The sequence below is a fragment of the Equus asinus genome, chromosome 2 (genome assembly GCF_041296235.1).
Source record: "Equus asinus isolate D_3611 breed Donkey chromosome 2, EquAss-T2T_v2, whole genome shotgun sequence".
In the NCBI taxonomy this organism is placed as follows: domain Eukaryota; kingdom Metazoa; phylum Chordata; class Mammalia; order Perissodactyla; family Equidae; genus Equus; species Equus asinus.
In genome coordinates, this window is record NC_091791.1 from 61,515,830 (window position 1) to 61,535,523 (window position 19,694).

The 19,694-nt window shown below is 34.8% G+C and overlaps 1 protein-coding gene and 1 pseudogene across 4 annotated transcripts in view; both read right to left on the reverse strand.

Moving 5' to 3' along the window:
* Positions 1-1,480: 1,480 nt before the first annotated feature.
* Positions 1,481-19,694, reverse strand: part of P4HA1 (prolyl 4-hydroxylase subunit alpha 1) — a 79,739-nt gene continuing 61,525 nt past the window's right edge. For all 4 annotated transcript variants that reach the window (XM_014858886.3, XM_014858885.3, XM_014858888.3 and 1 more), the window contains 6 exons: positions 13,101-13,200; positions 9,257-9,310; positions 6,443-6,508; positions 5,001-5,069; positions 4,017-4,113; positions 1,481-2,509 (listed from right to left, as the gene is read on the reverse strand). In XM_014858886.3, coding sequence (XP_014714372.1) covers positions 2,439-2,509; positions 4,017-4,113; positions 5,001-5,069; positions 6,443-6,508; positions 9,257-9,310; positions 13,101-13,200 — 457 coding nt within the window. In that variant the 3' untranslated portion in view covers positions 1,481-2,438. The remainder of the gene's footprint in view (positions 2,510-4,016; positions 4,114-5,000; positions 5,070-6,442; positions 6,509-9,256; positions 9,311-13,100; positions 13,201-19,694) is intronic.
* Positions 16,386-17,818, reverse strand: LOC139044579 (enolase-phosphatase E1 pseudogene; annotated as a pseudogene).

Genomic DNA, 19,694 nt, shown 5'->3' on the forward strand with positions numbered 1-19,694 from the left:
CTGGTTCTCATTGAGATAAGGAGTTTGGACCACAATGTAAATAACACATAGCTTTCTTCATCTTGAAAATCTTGCTATGAAAACAGTCAACTGAACAAAACCATGCACTTGTTGATTATTTACATTTTGATGTAATCTCCTTATCTCATTGTGTTCCAATAACAACCCCCATGTTTTATTATACAGATTTCAAAGGATAAGACTGATATCTGTTATCAGAAGTTAACTATTATGCAGTTATTTTAAATAATATGAATTAACCCAATATATCCAAACCTATACAAAATCTACGTTGCATTGGAGTTTCATTACATTTATGGCTTTAAGTAGGTATTACAATAATAATTCTGGCTCTTTGCAGGATTCTTTAGTTAACCCCATGTTGGTGATAGATACTGGTGATAACTCCATACTTAAAGTTAATGAATGATGAAACTTCCAGTCTTGAAGGATAGGCACTTAGGGTTGATGAAGAAACCAGTTTCCATGATAGTTCTAGCCCTTACTTATTTTAAAGATCACCGTAAAAGAAGAAAAAAAGGATTGCAATGACCACTGGACCTAAAGATTTACACTGGAATATTTTTCTCCTTTTCATTTGTAAAGAAAGATAGTTGGTAATGATGAAATTTGGGAGGGTTCTGTAAGATCTAACACTGAAGAGAGTTTATTAACTCCCACATGGGGTTTGGGGTTGAATATAATGAGGAAGTTTGTAAGACATGGAATTTGCCATTTCCTTCTGAAATAGATATTTTTATTCTACTTGCTAAAATGCAGTTTCCATCCTTTGAACCCCCATTTTATTTCTACACTTTTGAATTTATGTCGTTTCCATCTAAAAAAGGGGTTTTAAAAATAATCTATGGTCACAAAAATCTTAGTAGATTAAAGTACTGAACTTAATTCTCAACATTTCTTATTAAAATACTTGTGATGGACAAAGGGTAGTTGGGAAAAAAGAACTGTATTTGATTTTTTTAAAAATTGGTAAAGGTAATACCTTCATTCCCAGAGTATTAACCAAATTCTTCCTTAAATATTTAAATACTGCATAAAGGATAAACAGCCCTGTATGAATTAGAATTCAGCATAGGAAATGTAAAAAGTTAGTCTAAAGGGTCATTTAACATATTTCATTACGGTCACAGCTTTAAACTATCACACCATATTTTTGAATAAGAGAAAGTCTCTTTGAATAAGAGTAAGTACCATTACTGTCATAACTATTGTCATAACCTATGGGTTACTGTCATAACCCATAGTAAGGTTGTAGAGCTCCCTTTGAAGGAAATATATTTTGATTACTCAGAGAGCCTAAATTTTTCTACCATAACAATGTGATGTTAGAGTGAATGAAAATTAAGAGGATAAACCTAAGTCCTACGTACTAAAGAAATAACATAAACAGAAATAACCTGTTACTGCTATAGCACGCATTCACATTCAAATATGAAAAATACCACACAGAAAACAGGAACATTTTTAAAAAAGATTTAAGATCATAAATAGGTCACTGTTGTCACAACATATTTCAGAATTGAAAAAACAAACATTTTGGCTTTTTAGGAAAAAATTTCCTTTTTTTTTATCATTTCCCTCATCATTGAAAGGACTTCTACATTTTAAAATTTCCAGTCTCGTAAGGCACGATATTTATTTCATCAGAATGCTAATATCACCACCCCGCTGTAGCAGGAATAAGAGGCAAGGTATTAGCACTAGGAAAAACAGCAAATTTTATGGACAAAATCATCAGTCACTCAAGAACAAGGAGAAAGACTAAGTGATGATCATTTTAGTTAGAAAGCCCAGTGTGGTTATGCAGGACTTTATGTTACAAAAATTGTTTTAATCAAAGTATTTTAACTCAAACAGATTTAATTCACCACAGAGGAGCTGTGAGAGAAGGCAGTTGGTAAAATACTTTATACTTCTTTAAAAAGGACTTTGGAAGGAAAAAATCAACTTAGAATAGCTTATGGAGGGGCAAACATCATATGGAAACCAGATTAGAGGCCCAGTTTATTCCTAGTCTTCAGGCACATCCAGAAAACAAGGAGTGAGACTAGGTAAACATAACACTTACACAGACAGTATAAGCAGATGCTGAAATTGTATTTTTTATCCAACCAAAAAGTTCTTTAAAATATAACATAAATGCAAACATTCTTCATTTTTAACTCTGCCTTGTTTTGTCCTCTGTGATACCAACTGAACTTTAAGGTTTTATATGTACAATATGATGATTTATGTCACTTTTTAAAGAAAAAAAACCCACAAAGTTAGTGACTGTCCACAGATGAAACACTGGATGAGGTTCATGACTGAATCAATCATGGAGTGTTAGTCAATTGTAAACTCTTGAAAGTTAAGACTGGGAAATATGTGTATCAGACACATTAGAGTACAACAGGAGAGGAAGGGAAGCCTATTTGTCATTCCAATTCTGACAAGGTGCAAGGTCTTCGAAATTCTTGTCCACGTTCATGGAGCCATTTATTGGATACTATGAGAGAAAAAAATATATTAATTTTCCCCAATATCTAACTAGCATTTAATTAACTTCTAAAAGCTAAGGCTATAACAAAGTTTCTACATGCGTTAAAAGTTCAAAACCAAAACCAGATAAAGGCAGATGCTACTTATGCAGTCTTTTAAAAACTTCACTGTATGTTGGAAACACAGAAGATTTTATATATATGTATGTACATTTAAGAGTCTATGTATGTGCATTTCCTAAAGTTTCTAATGTTCAATGTAAGGATTGAAGTGAAACACAAAGGAAATTAAGATGTAGGAACAGATAGAACAGAACTTTGTTTTTACCAGTGTGCAAAATACAACCTCTAATACAAAGGCTTAAAAATGAACACAAAGTCTCCACTCTAAAAGAGCAATTCTATGATAAATCACTACTACTATGTGTTCATTAAGTTTCCTTGGTTCCAAGATACTGGTTTTAAATGTACCCCAAAAGAAATTAATTTTATACTCCTTCTGCTGTTTCATAGAACCCAATCAATGGCATGAAATATGTACAAAATATCTAAACTCGGACCCATAGTAATTCTTAACTCCTCTTTTACTTCTCTCAACCCCTGCATCCAATGTTTTATTCATCAAACTCTGTCAATTTTCCTAATCTATTTTTTGAATCTATTCTTTGCTCTTCAACCCATTTGCTGCTGCCATAGTCCAAGCTTTCGTCGTCACCCACTTAAAACAGCCTTCTAAACTGATCTCTCCTCCAGCAGCCTCTCTTCATTCTAGTCCAGTGGTTCTCAAACATAATCATCAGGGGAGATCTTCTAAATCCTGATGATCAGGTCTTACTCCTTAATCGTGCTATGTCTAATACAGTGACCACTAGACACACAACACTACCAAGCACTTGAAATATGGCTAGTGACACATATTGAAATGGATATATGGGGTTAAATAATATACATTAAAATAACTTCACCTGTTTCCTTTTTTTTAATGTGGCCAATGCTTGCACCTGCATGAGAGTGAATGTCTCTCTAGCCCTGCAGTGGTCCTGGCCCTGGTCCCTCACATGCCTGGAAAACTACTGTTATATCTTCAGGACAAAATTTAAAAATTAAGCTTTGAAGAAGCCTCCCCAAATGTAAGGAGTCACCATCTTCTGTTTACATCTTTGTATTAGTATGTACTAGACTATACTCTAATGTATCCATTAGTATGTCTCAGAGATATACTAATACTCAGAGACAATTGTGAACCCCTTGAGAAGATATTGACTTATTCAATATTAAGTCAATTAATGTTTCCTATAATAACAGGTGGAAATAGTGTTAAAAGTAAAATCTGTCATCAAAATTCTGATCTGTTGAAAGCAAATTTAAATTAAGATCCTGAAACTTGCTTGGTTGAATGTCAAAGTTATAGGCAAATCAGGAGTTTTGTTTTCATTTTCTTTTAAGATGTAGATTAATTTCAAAATATAAGACAAAAATCACAAATTCTATTCAGACAATATAGGAAATATTTACCCCATTTGTTTCCTACTAGCACTGGACAGGCTGCATGCCGTGTACTATAATCTCCTTCTCCACTGGCAAATAGATTATACCAGAAAACAGCAGTTCCCTGTAGAGAACAATCAAAATTTGTTCTTGTTAGTGCTGTCCAGTCAATTCCAATTCCTAGCAACCATGTGTACAGCAGAATGGAACCCTGCCTGGTGTTTTTGTGCCATTTTCTCACCCTCTGCTGCTATATCAGATAATGCTATGCTGCTATTCACAGGGTTTTCGTGGCCAATTTTTCAGAAGTGGTGGCCAGCTCCTCCTTCCTAGTCTTCTTAGTGTGGAAGCTCAGCTGAAACCTGTCAAACATGGGTGACCCTGCTGGTATTTGAAATACGAGTGGCATAGTTTTCAGCATCACAGCAACATGCAGCTACCACAGTATGACAACCGACAGACGGGTGTTGTGGTTCCCTGACAAACCTTAACCAAATCTTAACCACTAGACCACCAAGGCTGGCTGAATGCAAAATTATTCCCAAATAAAATATCATGTCATTACTTTTTGCAGTAATTATATTTTCCTCTGTTCCTGTGGAACTACTACTCTATGGAAGCATTATATCTACCTCTAATATAACTCACAAAATTTTGGTGATCACATGAAAACATTAATACCACAAAGTTGCCTGACAAAAAAAGGGTATTTGCCAAAACAAACCTAACGAATTTTACAATAGTAAGTTGGGGGGCAAACATCATATGGAACCCATTTCAGAAATAAAAATTTTAAATACTAATCCCTGGTTGTTCATCACCTCTAGGTACTCATGGTAAACTGTACCATAAAGATATCCAAAATTTTACCTAAGGATAATGTAGTCCTTAAGTATACTACTTTAACAAATGTAATTCATTAATTAAACCATGAAATAAAGACGCATCTCTTCCTCAGGGAAAAATATAAAGAGAACAAAAAAATTAAAACAACAAACAAACCAAGTTTACCTTTTTGGGCCAAACACTAGCTCCTACTTCAGGAAAAACAGTGGCTCCTCCTGCTGACACATCACTCATCTGTAAGAGATGAGAGAGTATTATCAAAAGTGCTGGTAGAATCAAGTTAAACATGCTATTGTGGGGGAGGATATGATATTGAATGCTAGAATATAAGAACATCTGGATATCTATTGAGATGAATTTGCGCATACTAAGTTTTTTAAAAAAAACCAAGATGCTGTTTAGGTTTACATTACTTAAGTAAAAGAAAAAACAGGCGAAGGAATGATAAAATCAGGAAGAGAGATGAGGATATAATTTGGGATAGGCACTTCTTTTATAGCCAGAGGTAAAAAGAGATGATTTAAAACTGATAAATCAAACAATATTGGGGTATAAATAAGATTGCACTAGAAAATAATCTCCATGGAGGCAGAAATTTTCACGTTTTGTTCATTGCCGAGCTTTAATGTCTAGAATAGTACCTCAAGAACAGCAGGTACTCAAATAGTTACATAAATGAATTTCTCACCAAGAGAAAAATAAACTAAAATCAGTTTTGTAATTTCTCATGGTAGGAAATCAACACATATTAGCTGAAAATTAGATTATAGGATTACGTGAAGTTATAAAGGCAACCTGGAATAAAACAATAACCTTTCCAATTTAACTGAAGAAGCACATGCACAAAACGAGGCAGAGGAAACACAGATCATATAATCAAGATTTCTTCTAAAGCAACACAACTAGACTGTGTAGACAGACTAGGATTGCGTCACAAAGCAAACCCGAACTGTGCGCCAGTCCACGAGCCACACTAGACAAGGGCTCACACACAGCAGACACAGACAGGCAAGACCCACCAGGCAAATGGACACCAAAGAAAAGAGTCTGACCTTAACATCAGACGTGGTTTAAATCAAGGTAAAAAGCATTAAGTGAAAAAACAAGGGTATTTTATAACGATAAGGACATAATCAGTTACAAAGATCTAATAGCCCTTAAGCAATGAAAAAACAAACTTTGGAGAAATTAAAAGGAAATTCTAGGAATAGTATTTCCCAAGAGAAAAAATGAATACTAATCTAATCAAAATGTTATTTAACTCGGGGAGGACATAATCAAATAATCTAACATATAATCCCATATAAATACATACAGAGACGATTATATATACATATGATAGATGACTAAATAGTCCATACTCCAAAATAAATAATGATTGTCTCCAAATAGTAGGACTAGCAGTAATTTTAAATTTCTTCTTCAAGTTATAATATTACTATCTGAAAAAGTGACAAACGCAAAAAAAAATTCTTAACTCCCTTTACTCAGTTGTAAAGACTTTGAACTAGGATGTGAAATAAGACTAAGCAGAGCAAACATCTGAACTCATCAAAATAAATATCATGCAGTCACGTCCCAACTTAAAAATTTTAGCTATAACTTACATAAAACAGCCATGTAGCAATTCTATTTCCTGTCCCCAGCTCTTTGAAAGCATCTGGCTCATCTTTCTGTAAATAAAACACAACTAATTCAATGGTGTAAAATTCAGTACTGCAAATTCTCCAGCAGCAACTAAATATCAGTAATATGCCAAAGGGTATGCCAAAAACAACCCCAAAAGGGAATATAATGTCCAGTGCACTATATACAGCAGGCACTCAAATATTTGTTGGTTGTTGATTCAGCTTGTACACCAAATATTTCTAAGACCATTTGTGTGTGGCGGGGACAGGGGTGTGTCAGATTTATTAGCCTATATAATGAGAAACAATATCTACTTTCTACCAATTACTTTAAAAATTAATACCTATAGTTTTAGTTTCAAAAAAAACCAAGAGACATGAGAGCCTCTTAGCTACATTCGTGAAGTCTATTCTCTATAAGTAAAAACTTTACCTTGAGATTTACTTTGAACTCATGATCTATTCAAATGTTTACTGCTACTATGATTGTCTTTCTTTTGGACAGTCAGCACTTTAGTCTGGCTAGAGAATTCACATCTGGCTATTTAAATCTAAATAAAAATACAGAATAGTCTCTTGGCATTTATGCTCCCAAAATGAAAATGCATGTTTTACACAGAAATTTATACACATCTTTATTTCTAATAACCCCAAACTGGAAACTATCCTAATGTCCTTCAATGGGTGAATGACTAAACGAACTGTGGTGCATCCATTCCATGGAATATCATTCAGCAATAAAAAGGAACACACTATTGATACATTCTGTAATAAATCAGATGAATTTAAACGGAACTATGTTGAGTGAAAAGAGACAATCTCAAAAGGATACATACCGTTTATAATATTCATATAGCATTTTTGAAATAACAATTACAGAGAAGAACAGATTAGTGGTTACCAGTAGTTTGGGATGGAAGGCAGAAGGGTGTATGCAGCTATAGAGATATACTACAAGCTTGCAGCAATGATGCAGTTATGTATCTTGATTGCGGTGGTAGTTACACAAAGCTACACGTGGAATAAAATTGCAGAGACACACACAAATGAGCGCAAGGGTAACTCGTGAAATAAGAATAAGTTCTGTGGCTTGTATCAATGCCAGTTTCCTTGTTTTGACAGTGTACTATAGTTATGCAAGATGTTAACACTGGGGGAGACTGAATGAAGAGTGCATGGGACCTCTCTACATTTCTTTGAAACTTCATAGGAAACCATACTTATTTCAAAATAAAAAGCTAAGGAAAATAAATTTAGTTACACTAATGTCAAGGCCTGAACTGTAGTCTTTCACGTCATCCAAGATCCTCAGACATTTTTAGTAAATGAAAATAGAAGGAAAAGAAACTGAAAATAGATTCCTTGCTGGCCTACATACAAAAAGAGTTTAGGATTCTGAGATTCAGTCAGTCAAGAGCTATACACAATACAGACTATGTTTTCTTTCAAAAGAATATACCCTTATTTAAAAATGGTAATAGATCAAGAAATTTACTAAAATACCTGACACATTCCTTAGAATTCATGCAATTATGATAAAGCTTAAATTAAGCCTTGGTAATGTCATAATTTATAGCTCAATATGTTAAAGAAACAAAAATGGTCCAATATTTATTAATCTTAAACAAGAGTACTTGGGTAAGGACAGCTTTTTAATAAACCGTTTCGGTATTATTTATTCTCCAACGTGTTTACATCTATTTTATATTTATCTTCCTGTCTCTCAAAATTTATTCTTGTAATTTCTTCAGATTTTCAGCCAATTCACTAATTCACTTGAGCTCTCTCTAATGTGTCTTAATTTACTGTTAAATTTTAAATTTCAACAATTACTTTTTTCTACCGAGAGCTTCTATTTTTCAAATATGTTACATCATTTGAGAGTTTGTTAATGTTTACCCTATCTTTTATTTTTTAAACATTATGTTGTTTTATATTCTGTATCTGATAGCTCGAGTCTCTAACATCCTGGCAGGTCTAAATCTGTTGGTTGCTTCAGTCTCACCAATGGTGTTTTATTAACAATTAGTAGTTTTTTTTTAAATGAGTTCATATTGAGTTAAACAATCTTTAAACTTCCTGAAGTGCTAGAATGAGGATGCTTCTGTTCAGGGAGGATATGAGTTTGTTTCTGCCAGGTATCAAGGAGCACTACTAAACTGAACAACTTAAAATTAATTTCTCCTCTTCCAGGGTAGTAAAAGTTCAAATTCAACATTCATGAGAGGGCAGGCCTATGCTTTCCAGCTCCCAGAAGACGCTGCCCATACATCCCACAAGTTGAGAGGCAACTCTCCTTAAACAGATTATTTTCCAAGTCTCCTGACTCAAAGCAGATGATTTTTGAGGCCAGTCTTTCTTTTTCTAAAGGTGTTATCCTTTTGGAGATTTAGGTTTTACACAGGGGTCTCAGGTTCAGTAGCCTGCACTGCGGCAGGTCCTCTCACAGAACAGTTAATCTCCAGAACTCTAGATTCCTGAAGGTACATGCCTCCAGCCTCAGCTTTCTTGCCCCCTTTTAAGTCTGTAACTTTAGTCTCTAGGTTTTCTTTGTTCAGCCTGCTTTTGAGAATTTCCTTTACTTTCTTCCAGGCTCAGCAATGCATTTAAAATTCTTTTACTGTGTGTCTAGGTGTTTTTTTACTGCTAAAAAAGCTTTACAGAGTCTCTCTTCCACCATGCTTCCACACGAATTCCAAATAGGCCAGGAATTTTTAATACTAAAAGAACAGAATTAAAAAGTTATGTCTAAGCTTCACTGGAACTGCTACATTCTCCATTTTTTTTACTTACCCGTGCAAAATCAAAATGGGGTTCATACTGTCCTCCAACTCCATAATTTGCTACCTGAAGGAGAGTAATAAAGCATGAATGAAAAAACTATCAAGATTACTATTCAAAAAAATCTATGAGCCCATTTTGGCCTCTTATATTATCATGTGTAGGTACTTCTAGAGAAATGAGAAGCAAAGCATTTTAAATCAATGAGAGTTCCTAAGGAACCAAGGATGAAAAATTAAGGATAGCTACTACACGCTATTTTAGAACCTTAGTTAGTATGCTCTTCTTTAGCAAACTTTTGGGGGACACATTTTTCCCTAATACATAACTTAAACTAAAATTTAAATTAGAATTTTAGAATTGAGATTTTCTAGAATTAGAATTTTGAGATTTCTATTATTAATTTTCACTAAAAACTTTGGAATTTAAATCAAGACTCATGTTTTTCAAAGCTCAAAATTCTGGCAAACTCCCAATCTACTTTAATAAAATCCTGATTTTCCTACATATTTTTTTCCCTACTAAGGCAAAAAAGGGGATAAGTTAACGCCAACTTAATTATTTCTGCTGGAGGGCCCTAACAACTTCAGTTGGCTATGACAACGTCCCAGTGCGAAGCAGCAAAAGAAAGTAAGAAAAATATTTGTTCTGAGTTCAAGTTCCAGCTTTCTTAGTCATAATATATGTAACTCTGGATACAATCGCTGTTTTCTTATTTATAATATAAAGAAATCGATACCTTCCTTAACTCCCTCCTTCCATCCCAACATGACAAAATGCTGACAAAATGAAAGGAGAATGTAAAGAGCACTGCTGATGAAATGAAAGGAGAACATAATTAAAAGAGTAATTGCCCACAGCAAAGTCCAAGTCCTATGTAAATTATTATTACTCTGGATATTTTACTTCTTTTTTTTTTGGTTTTTTTGTTTGTTTGTTTGTTTGTTTGAGGAAGATTAGCCCTGAGCTAACATCTGCTGCCAATTCTCCCCCTTTTGCTGAGGAAGACTGGTCCTGAGCTAACATCCGTGCCCATCTTCCTCTACTTTATATGTGGGACACCTGCCACAGCATGGCTTGCCAAGCAATGCCATGTCCACACCCGGGATCCGAACCGGTGAACCCCAGGCTGCCGAAGCGGAACATGCAAACTTAACTGCTGCGCCATTGGGCCAGCCCCTGGATATTTTATTTCTGATGGATCAGCCTATTAAGTAGAAATACATAAAGTAGCCTGAAAGAGCCTGTGATGGTTAAGCAGGTGAGAATAAATACAGATTAGGAAACAAAAAGACACATCAAAGAGTTTTTAATAATAAAATAAATACCAAGGAAGCTGTAGATTACCATGGAACAAATGACAACTTCATTAAGCAAATTTAAATATAGGCAGTCCTGCCTTGCACTGTTCCAAAATGCACAAATCTCAGATACTATAGTTTAGCTAACAATTAACATACCAGACCCCCAACAACACAGTTGAAATTTCAGTTACCATGCGCATATTAACTGTGAGTAATTGCATAAAGTATAAATGTCACTGCTGGGTCTTCAGTCCACAAATTACTATGTAAATACCAGCTGCACATCATGATCAATGACCAGTCACATCACTTCTTTCAAAGTCTGTCAGTGACTGATCACTGCACATCTGTATTCAGTTCAGGCTCAAGCAGCAAAGCATGTAGTTGTATTGCCTCCTTACCTCCCAGTGAAAATCCGTATGATATTTTACAAAAACGGATAGTTGGAAGAGGGAATTGGCCAACAAAGATAAAGTACAGCAGAGAAATGGAAAATGATAATGTTATAGTGAAATTCAAATCAAACTTAAGTGGAGATATATATAGAAGAAATAGCTGAAAAGGGGAATGCTTTCACTTTTGCTGTTCAAGATACTCTAGATACGCAGCAGAGGGACTTGGGGGAGGCAAATTCATTAACATAAGGAAAGTGATTATAATGAAAAGAATGAAGATGTCCTGAAGGAAGTGACGTTAGAAAAAAATCTTCACAATAAAAGATCCCTCAGGTATATTTAACTACATTGAACGTACAAAGGATAAAATGCTGAAAGCTGATACAAACTTAAAAGTATGACAATTTGCAAAGGCAGAGAAAAGATGCTCACTCTGTATCATGTTTCATGATGAGAAAGAGGATAGTAATGTTTAAACTATTCTTGATAAATGTTTACAAAAAAATAAAACACTTTCTCAACAGTTCTAATGTTTTAAATTACCAAGACAACTGCTAAGAAAATTTACCAGAGAGGAATAGTTTTTTCAACAAATGATGCTGGGACAATTGGATATCCATATGAAAAGAATGAAGCTGAACCAGTAACCTCATACCATATACAAAAATTGACTCAAAATGGATCAAAGGCCTGAATGTAAGAGATAAAACTATAAAATACATAGAAAAAAATACAAGTGTAAATCTTTGCGACCTTGGATTAGGCAATGGTTTCTTAGACAGCTAAAGCACAAACAATAATAACAACAACAAAATATCAGACTTCACCAAAATTTAAAAATTTGTGCCAAAGGACATCATCAAGAAAGTGAAAGACAACCCACACAATGGGAGAAAATATTTGCAAACCATATATCTGATAAAGGTCTAGTATCTAGAACATATAAAGAACATTTGTAATAATAAAAAGACAACCTAATTAGGATTTGAACAGAAACTTTTTCAAAGAAGATATATAAATGGTCAACAGGCACTTGAAAAGATGTTCATCATTAGCTATCAGGGAAATGCAAATGAAAACCATAATGAGATGGCACTTTAAACTCAGTAGATTGTCTATAATTTAAAAAAATGGACAAGAAAAAGTATTGGCAAGGATGTAAAGAAATTGGGATCCTCATACATTGTAATGGGATTGTAGTATCATGCAGCTATTTTGGAAAACAGTTGGCAGTTTCTCAAATTTTAAACTGAAGTTACTACATGACCCAGCAATTCCATTGGTAGGTATATACTCAAGAGAAATGTAAATGTTTGTACAAAAACTTGTACACAAATGTTCATAGCAGCATTAGTCATAATAGCCAAAAGTGGAAACAACCCAAATGTCCTTCAACTGATAAATAGATAAAATGTGGTATATCCAAATACTAGAATATTCTTCAGCCATGAAAAGGAATAAAGTGCTAATACATGCTATAACACGAATATACCTTGAAAACATTATGTTAAGTGAAATAAGCCAGATACAATAGGCCACATATTATATTATTCCATTTATAGGAAAAATCTAGAATAGGCAAATTCATAGACAGAAAGTAGATTAGTGGCCAGGGGCACTAGGGATGGGGAATGGAGAGTGAATACTTAAAGTATATGGTGTTTCTTTTGAGGGTGATGAAATGCTCTACAATTAGATAGTGATGATGGTTGCACAACGATGTGAATATAATAAAATCAGGATAAATTTTATGCTTTGTGAATTATATCTCAACACAAAAGAGGAAAAGAAATTATTAAAAAAAAAATTGCCCCAATCGCCTGACAGACCTAAGAATGAAAAAAAATTACAGGGTACTTAATAAACATTAGTGTTACATATTTTTCATTTCCCTATAAATTTATACTTGACAGTAAGAGTTTTTAATGTTTTGACAAAAATGTTAAAGGTCAAAGAACAATCATGATTTTTCCCATTAAGATCACTTTGAATGGTTTTAGCCTGCATATTCACTTTTACAATCCCACACCATCACGAAAATTGAGTACTGCCTGTAAAGTGTTAGGAAATCACATCTGAAGCATCTTTTGAGGAAGTATAAAGATAATTTAAGAATAATGTGATAGCATATAATTTAAGGATAATGTGATTACTTACCTGTAATTCTTCTGCTGTGGAAACATCTAATCCTGTTAGATCTTGTATTCTCATATTAATTCGAGACACCACAGGGTTTTCATAGCCAGAGAGCCAGGCACTAAGAACAAGAAGAAAATATTAGTTTTGCTGATAACGTTTTAATACATGAAGACCAAAAGCTGTCATTTAAAAAGCCATAATATATGAGACAGTAAGCCTTTATCTATAGGCATTTACTTGATTTGCTTATTTGATATGTTTTTTACTAATGAATGCTGTAATTTTTAAAAGATGTTACATTCTACAATTAGAGGTTGCAAAGGAACAAACTAGTCTCATTTATTACAGTTTCTATGAAAACAGTTGGATTAATGTAAGAAGGCTATCTAGGCTATCTACCTTGAGAATTTTTTTAAATTCTGGAAAAATATACACCAAATTGAAAACAATTGTTCCTTCTAGGTAAGGTATAGGAACTGAGAGGTCATAGGATTTTTAGCCTGATTTATATAACGCTAATATTTTATAAGAAAAAAAAAATCCACGTATTACTTGCATGAGAAAGTTTTTAAAGGGTAACCAAACACCCTCAGTAGGCTGGCTATAATAAAAAAGATGGACAACAACAACTGTTGGTGAGGATGTGAAGAAGTTGGAACCCTCATACATTGCTGGTAGGAAAGTCAAATGATGCAGCCACTTTGGAAATCAGTTTGGCAGTTCATCAAATTGTTAAACATAGACTTACCATATGACCCAGCAATTCCACTCTGAGGTATATTCCCAAGAGAAATTAAAATCTATGTTCATACAAAAACTTGTACACAAATGTTCATAGCAGCATTATGAATAATAGCCAAAAAGTGGAAATAATCCAAATGTCCATCAACTGATGAATAGATACATAAAATGTGATATATCCATCTGCTGGACTATTGTGCCATGAAAAGGAATGAAGTACTGATACATGCCACAACATGGATGAACCTTGAAAACATGTTAAGTAAGATAAGCAAGATATAAAAGGCCACATATTATGATTCCATTTACACGAAATGTCCACAATAGGCAAATCAATAGATAAAGAAAGTAGATTAGTGGTTGCCAGGGGAAGGAGGGAATGGAGAATGACTCCTAATGACTACAGGATATCTTTTTGGGATGATGAAAATGTTCTGGAATTAGATACTGGTGATGGTTACACAACCAAAAAAGACTAAAAACCACTTAACTGTATACTTTAAAAGGGTGAATTTTATAGTATGGGAACTATAGCTCAATAAAAATGGTACCCCCAAACCCAACTATCCCCTTTACATATGCTTTTCCCAGTCTATCAGCCTTTTTCTTTCCTCACTTCTCTCATCAAGTTTTGATTCCATGATCCATCATTTCGACAACATTCTTGCTAAAAGCCTAAATTCAGCTATCTTGGCAAAAATACAATCCTGAATCAATTCTTCTCCAAGCTTATATCTGTGTCACCAAACCATACTGGAGAAAGTCATGAAATAGGACAGATATGTTCCTCTAAAAATTAATGAACACCAATTTCAAGTGGGCCCTTAGTCTTCCTCCCTCCTCTACTCTGAACCCCAACCTACCTCAGCTTCTCCCTCCCCTAAGTAGACAACATACCTCCTTCTTCACAGAGAAAATAGAAACCATAAAATCTACCTACATTTGCATGTTATCTGTTCCTTTCAGTTCCTTCATTCCAGTTTCAAAACAGATTTCTCTCCATTAGCTAAAGCTAATCCTCTGCCTTAGATTCTATTATCTCCTGCCATTTTAGGAACCGTAAATCATCAATTAGCTTTTCTCTCTCTTATATAATCAACTTCCCTTCTCAATAATTCCTCCCACAGCTTTTAACTGGGCTTAAGTCTCTCTATCTCAATCAATCAATAAAAAGTATTAAATACTCTTTCCCTCAACACTCTATCTCATTCCAGCTACCAACCTTTCTCCTCCCTCTTCAAGTCAACATTTTCACAGACTCCTCATTTCTCAAACCATTCCAATCTAGCTTTAGTAGCTTATCATTCCACCAGAACTACTCTTGCTAGTATCACTCATAACCTTACTGTGCTACTAAATCAAATAAGATTATCCAATTCTCACTGTATTTGCTCTTATAGTAACATTTCACAATGTTCATCCTTCTTGAAACTCTCCTCCTCCCTCATTCATTCTCCAGGTACTCCTTCAGCCTCTCTGGCTGCTCCATCTTGATCTCCCTAATAGCCTCTGCCACTACATTCTGCCTCTCTCCCAGTGCCCTAGCAACACTTCTTCAAGAACACGTTTCCTCTAGCCCTAAGGCTAGTGCACATGCTCTTCTCTCTGCCCAGAATATTTGTGTGTTTCACTTGGTAAAGTTAAGGCTCTGGATTATCACTTTAGTCATCTCCTCTTCAGAGAAGCCTTCCTTGACTCCTCCCCGTGCCAGATTAGGTCAAAGTTTCCTAACCTTTTTTTCCTTTTCTTTTTAGGAAGAGGAAGAAGGAGGAGGCAGAAGTTTTTACTAATCACAATGTGAAATTGACATGACATGGTATTAGAACTGAACCAGGATAAATAATACTGTTATAAAATTTACATTTCTCACATCCATTTCAGAGGAAAATATATTAGGATTCTTCTTGATCTGATGGGCTGGTTTCAGTAAAATAATTTATTAAAATAGTAAATAATATATTTTCTCAAAATGTGCTAAGAAGTTACCAGAAAGGCTACTATAAAATCTATAATGATAACAATTGACAGGATTAGGACTGTTGTGTAAACATTAAGAACTACTTCTCTCTTTTAGCTGTTACATCAATGCACCTTTTTCACTGGTAAGGCAATTGTTTGCTGTAGGTGCCACATCATTAGCAAGTTTCTTCTTAAGTAACATATACTCAATTGTTTAAGACTGAAGTGAGTTTTCTTTTTTAATTCTGCCCTCTTTTGGAGGACAAGCAAATATCGTTGTATATAGGTAGGCAAATATTATGAAATGCAGCTGTTGTAATCTTCTAAATTTTATTCCCTCAAAATTAAACAGGGGCAATTAATAATTATTAGGGAAAAGCCTTTGAAACACTTCAGTTTTTTAAATAGCAAGGCTTCTCAATAACTTCTCAAAATTAGCTTTCCATTTTGGTACATGACCTGATACATGGCACATTTGATCTGTATTTAGTAATTTATTCTATTGACTACACTATTCCTTCAATAAGAGTTAATGTTGTGGTTTCATACAGTTTTTACAAATAATAAATTTTTTAAAGTTTCATTTCACTGAACTGAGGTTTTTTTCACTCATGTACCTGTGTAAGGTAATTTGAGCACACACATATTTGCATACATATTTTTAAAGTAAGTTACTTTTACCATTAAAATAAAACAGGGACAACTACGGGGAACAGTTTGTCTTCCTTAGAAATCCTTTTCTAGGTTGAGGAGGGCAAGTACAGTTTGCTGAAGGATTTGATGACGCTGTAGCCTTTCCATCATCTGTTAATCCCACACTGCCATGTGTTACCACCACAGCTACATGAATGTCTGCTTCCTCAGCAGCACTAGCCTTTAGAGAAACGTCTGTCAGAAACAGGATGCTGTTGACTGAGTACCCAGTGCTGCCTGCAATCTTTCAATAACTCTTACTCTCCACTTTGTGCCCAATCTTGGTATCAAAGTAACTATGAACAAGCTCAAGAATATCTTCCTCTGAAGAATGCCCAGATAACAGTTTCTGTGCCTCTCCATTCCCTGAAGAATAGATATATACCTTCATTCCAGCCTCTCTCCATTTCCTAACTGCTAGAACTACATCTTCAAAAAATGCTGCTTTCATGGATCCACCTGTGAAAACTGCCCTCCACATGTAGCCCTGCAGGTGTTTCAGTACCATGGTCTTTCAGTCCAGCATTACCACAGCCTGGGTCATCTATTACAGGTCATCTACCCCATCCCAGTGGGAATCCTCTTCAGCCTGTTTCCCCAAAGACTGAGGTCCTACTGGCACTCTTTTTCTTTCCAAGAGAAAAGAAGCATCTTTGTAGATACTCTTAACATTTTCTTTGATGTAAGAAAATAAAATGTTCTTCACAAAAGCAAAGCAATCAACCTTGTGGTACCTTCAATATCTAACAGGATCACAGTGACTTTGGTGGGCACTTGCTGGGTACTACTATGATACCCTTGTGGTTGGAAGAGCAGAGGGTGGTGGGAGCTGTACCCCTAGAACCAAGCCGGGCTTCTCACAGCCCTCCATTAATCTCAAAGTTGGCAACTGCCTGCAGCCAGAAGCACATCTGGGAGAGGCTACTTCCATGCAACTGGAAGTAGAGAAGGCAGCTGCCCCTAATATGTTTTTATAGTTCTATATATCCTTCCTTTGTAGCATATATCACAGTAATTGTACATTAATTTGTTATTTGATTAAAGTAAGACATCTTCATTCAACTATCAGTTCCAAACACATATAAATTCTGCTGGGTTTTGCTTCCACAGAACCTATCACAGTGCCTGTCACATAGTAGAGGCTCAATAAATATAGTCATGCATCACTTAACGACAGGGATATGTTCTGAGAAACGCATCGTTAGGTGATTTTGCCATTGTGCAAACATCATAGAGTGAACTTACACAAACCTAGATGGTATAGCCTACTACACACCTAGGCTGTATGGTACTAATCTTACCAGACGACAGTTGTATATGTGGTCCATCACTGACCACAACATCGTTATGCAGCACATGACTGTATTTGCTAAATGAATGAATGAATAAAGACTTGCTAGACCTAATCCAAGATTTATTTCTATTTTACCATAATCATTTGTCTGGTGATCTCTTGCAAATTTATAAGGACTGACTAAGCAGAATTCCTCAGTGTGGCAGAAATAGGAATGACCAAGAATTTTATTGTTATAAAGGATGTAGCTGATAAATATACTAAGAACTTATATCTCCCAATTTTGACCAAGTTTCTGGTGGAACTAATCCAGTATGTCAATATATCTATCTTTTCTGCCTGGCAACAATTTGATAGATTTTTGAATTTTATAAGCAACGAACTACTGACTTGATTGTTACAGATGACTGCAATGCAAGATTGGCAAGTGTTCTAATAAAGTTAATCTACATAAGATAATTGTTCATATTATATCTTCATAAGATACATCTTCATAAGATAAATGTTCCTATTCCATTCTGGAACCTATCACCCAAAGAGAATATGTCTTCTATTTCTGATACCTTCAACTTCTTTCCCTGCTACCACCAACTTTCAGGCATCAATTTTTACCTTTTTTCTCTTGTACTTTGGTAGAAGCATTGTCTTTTAGTAGAGGCTGGATCTTCTATCTATGCTTTTGAATCAACTCTTTCTAATTCCATAGGCCTTACTCCAGCAGTTATTGCCTCCCTTTTAATTTTTTATCTTTTCCATGACAATGCTTGCATACTCTCCAGCCTGAACTCTCCTGCTACCAAGAAGAACATCTTCAACTTTTGCCATTCTAGCAAATTACCATTCCAATCTTTCACTTTACAATTTTAAAATTATAAAAGAAATGCTTATCATATTAAACAAATGGCCATGGGACACTGAATAACCACATGCAAGAGAAAGAAGTTAGACCTCTACCTCACACCATATAAAAAAATTAACTCAAAAGGGATTAAAGACCAAAATGTAAGAGCTAAAATTATAAAACTCTTAGAAAAAAACATAGGCGTACATCTTCGTGACCTTAGATTAGACAGTGGTTTAGCTAAGACATCAAAAGTACAAATAACAAAAATAGATAAACTGGACATTATCAAAATAAACTTTTGTGCTTCCAAGTACACCATCAACAAAGTAAAAAGACAACTCACAGAGTGGAAGAAAATTTCTGTAAATCAAAAGTCTGATAAGGACTTGTGTCTAAAATATATAAAGAACTATTTTTAAGAATAATAAAAAATAAAAAAAAAAGAACTATCACAATTAAATAAAAGACAAATAACTCAATTTATAAATGGGCAAAAGAGGGGCTGGCCCCATGGACTACCGGTTACGTTTGCCGTGCTCTGCTTTGGTGGCCCAAGTTCACAGGTTTGGATCCAAAGCACAGATCTACACCACTCATCAGCCATGCTATGATGGCAACCCACATACAAAATAGAGAAAGATTGGCACAGATGTTAGCTCAGGGCTGATTTTCCTAAAGCAAAAAAAAGAAGAAGATGGGCAACAGATGTTATCTTAGGGCTAATCTTCCTCAGCAAAAAACCCTCCCAAAACCCCAAAACAAAAGAAATGGGCAAAAGATCTGAATAGACACTTCTCCAAAGAAAATATACAAATGGGCAATAAGCACATGAAAAGATGCTTGACATCATTAGCCACCCAGGAAATGCAAATCAAAACCACAACAAGATACCACATCACACCCACATAATCAAAAAGACAGACAAGTGTTGGTGAGTATGTGGAGAAATTGGAAGCCCCCAGATATTGCTGGTGGGAATGTAAAATGGTGCTGCCACTTTAGAAAAGTTTGGCAGTTCCCCCAAATAGTTAAACATAGAGTTACTGTATGACTTACCAATTACACTTCTAGTTATATAACA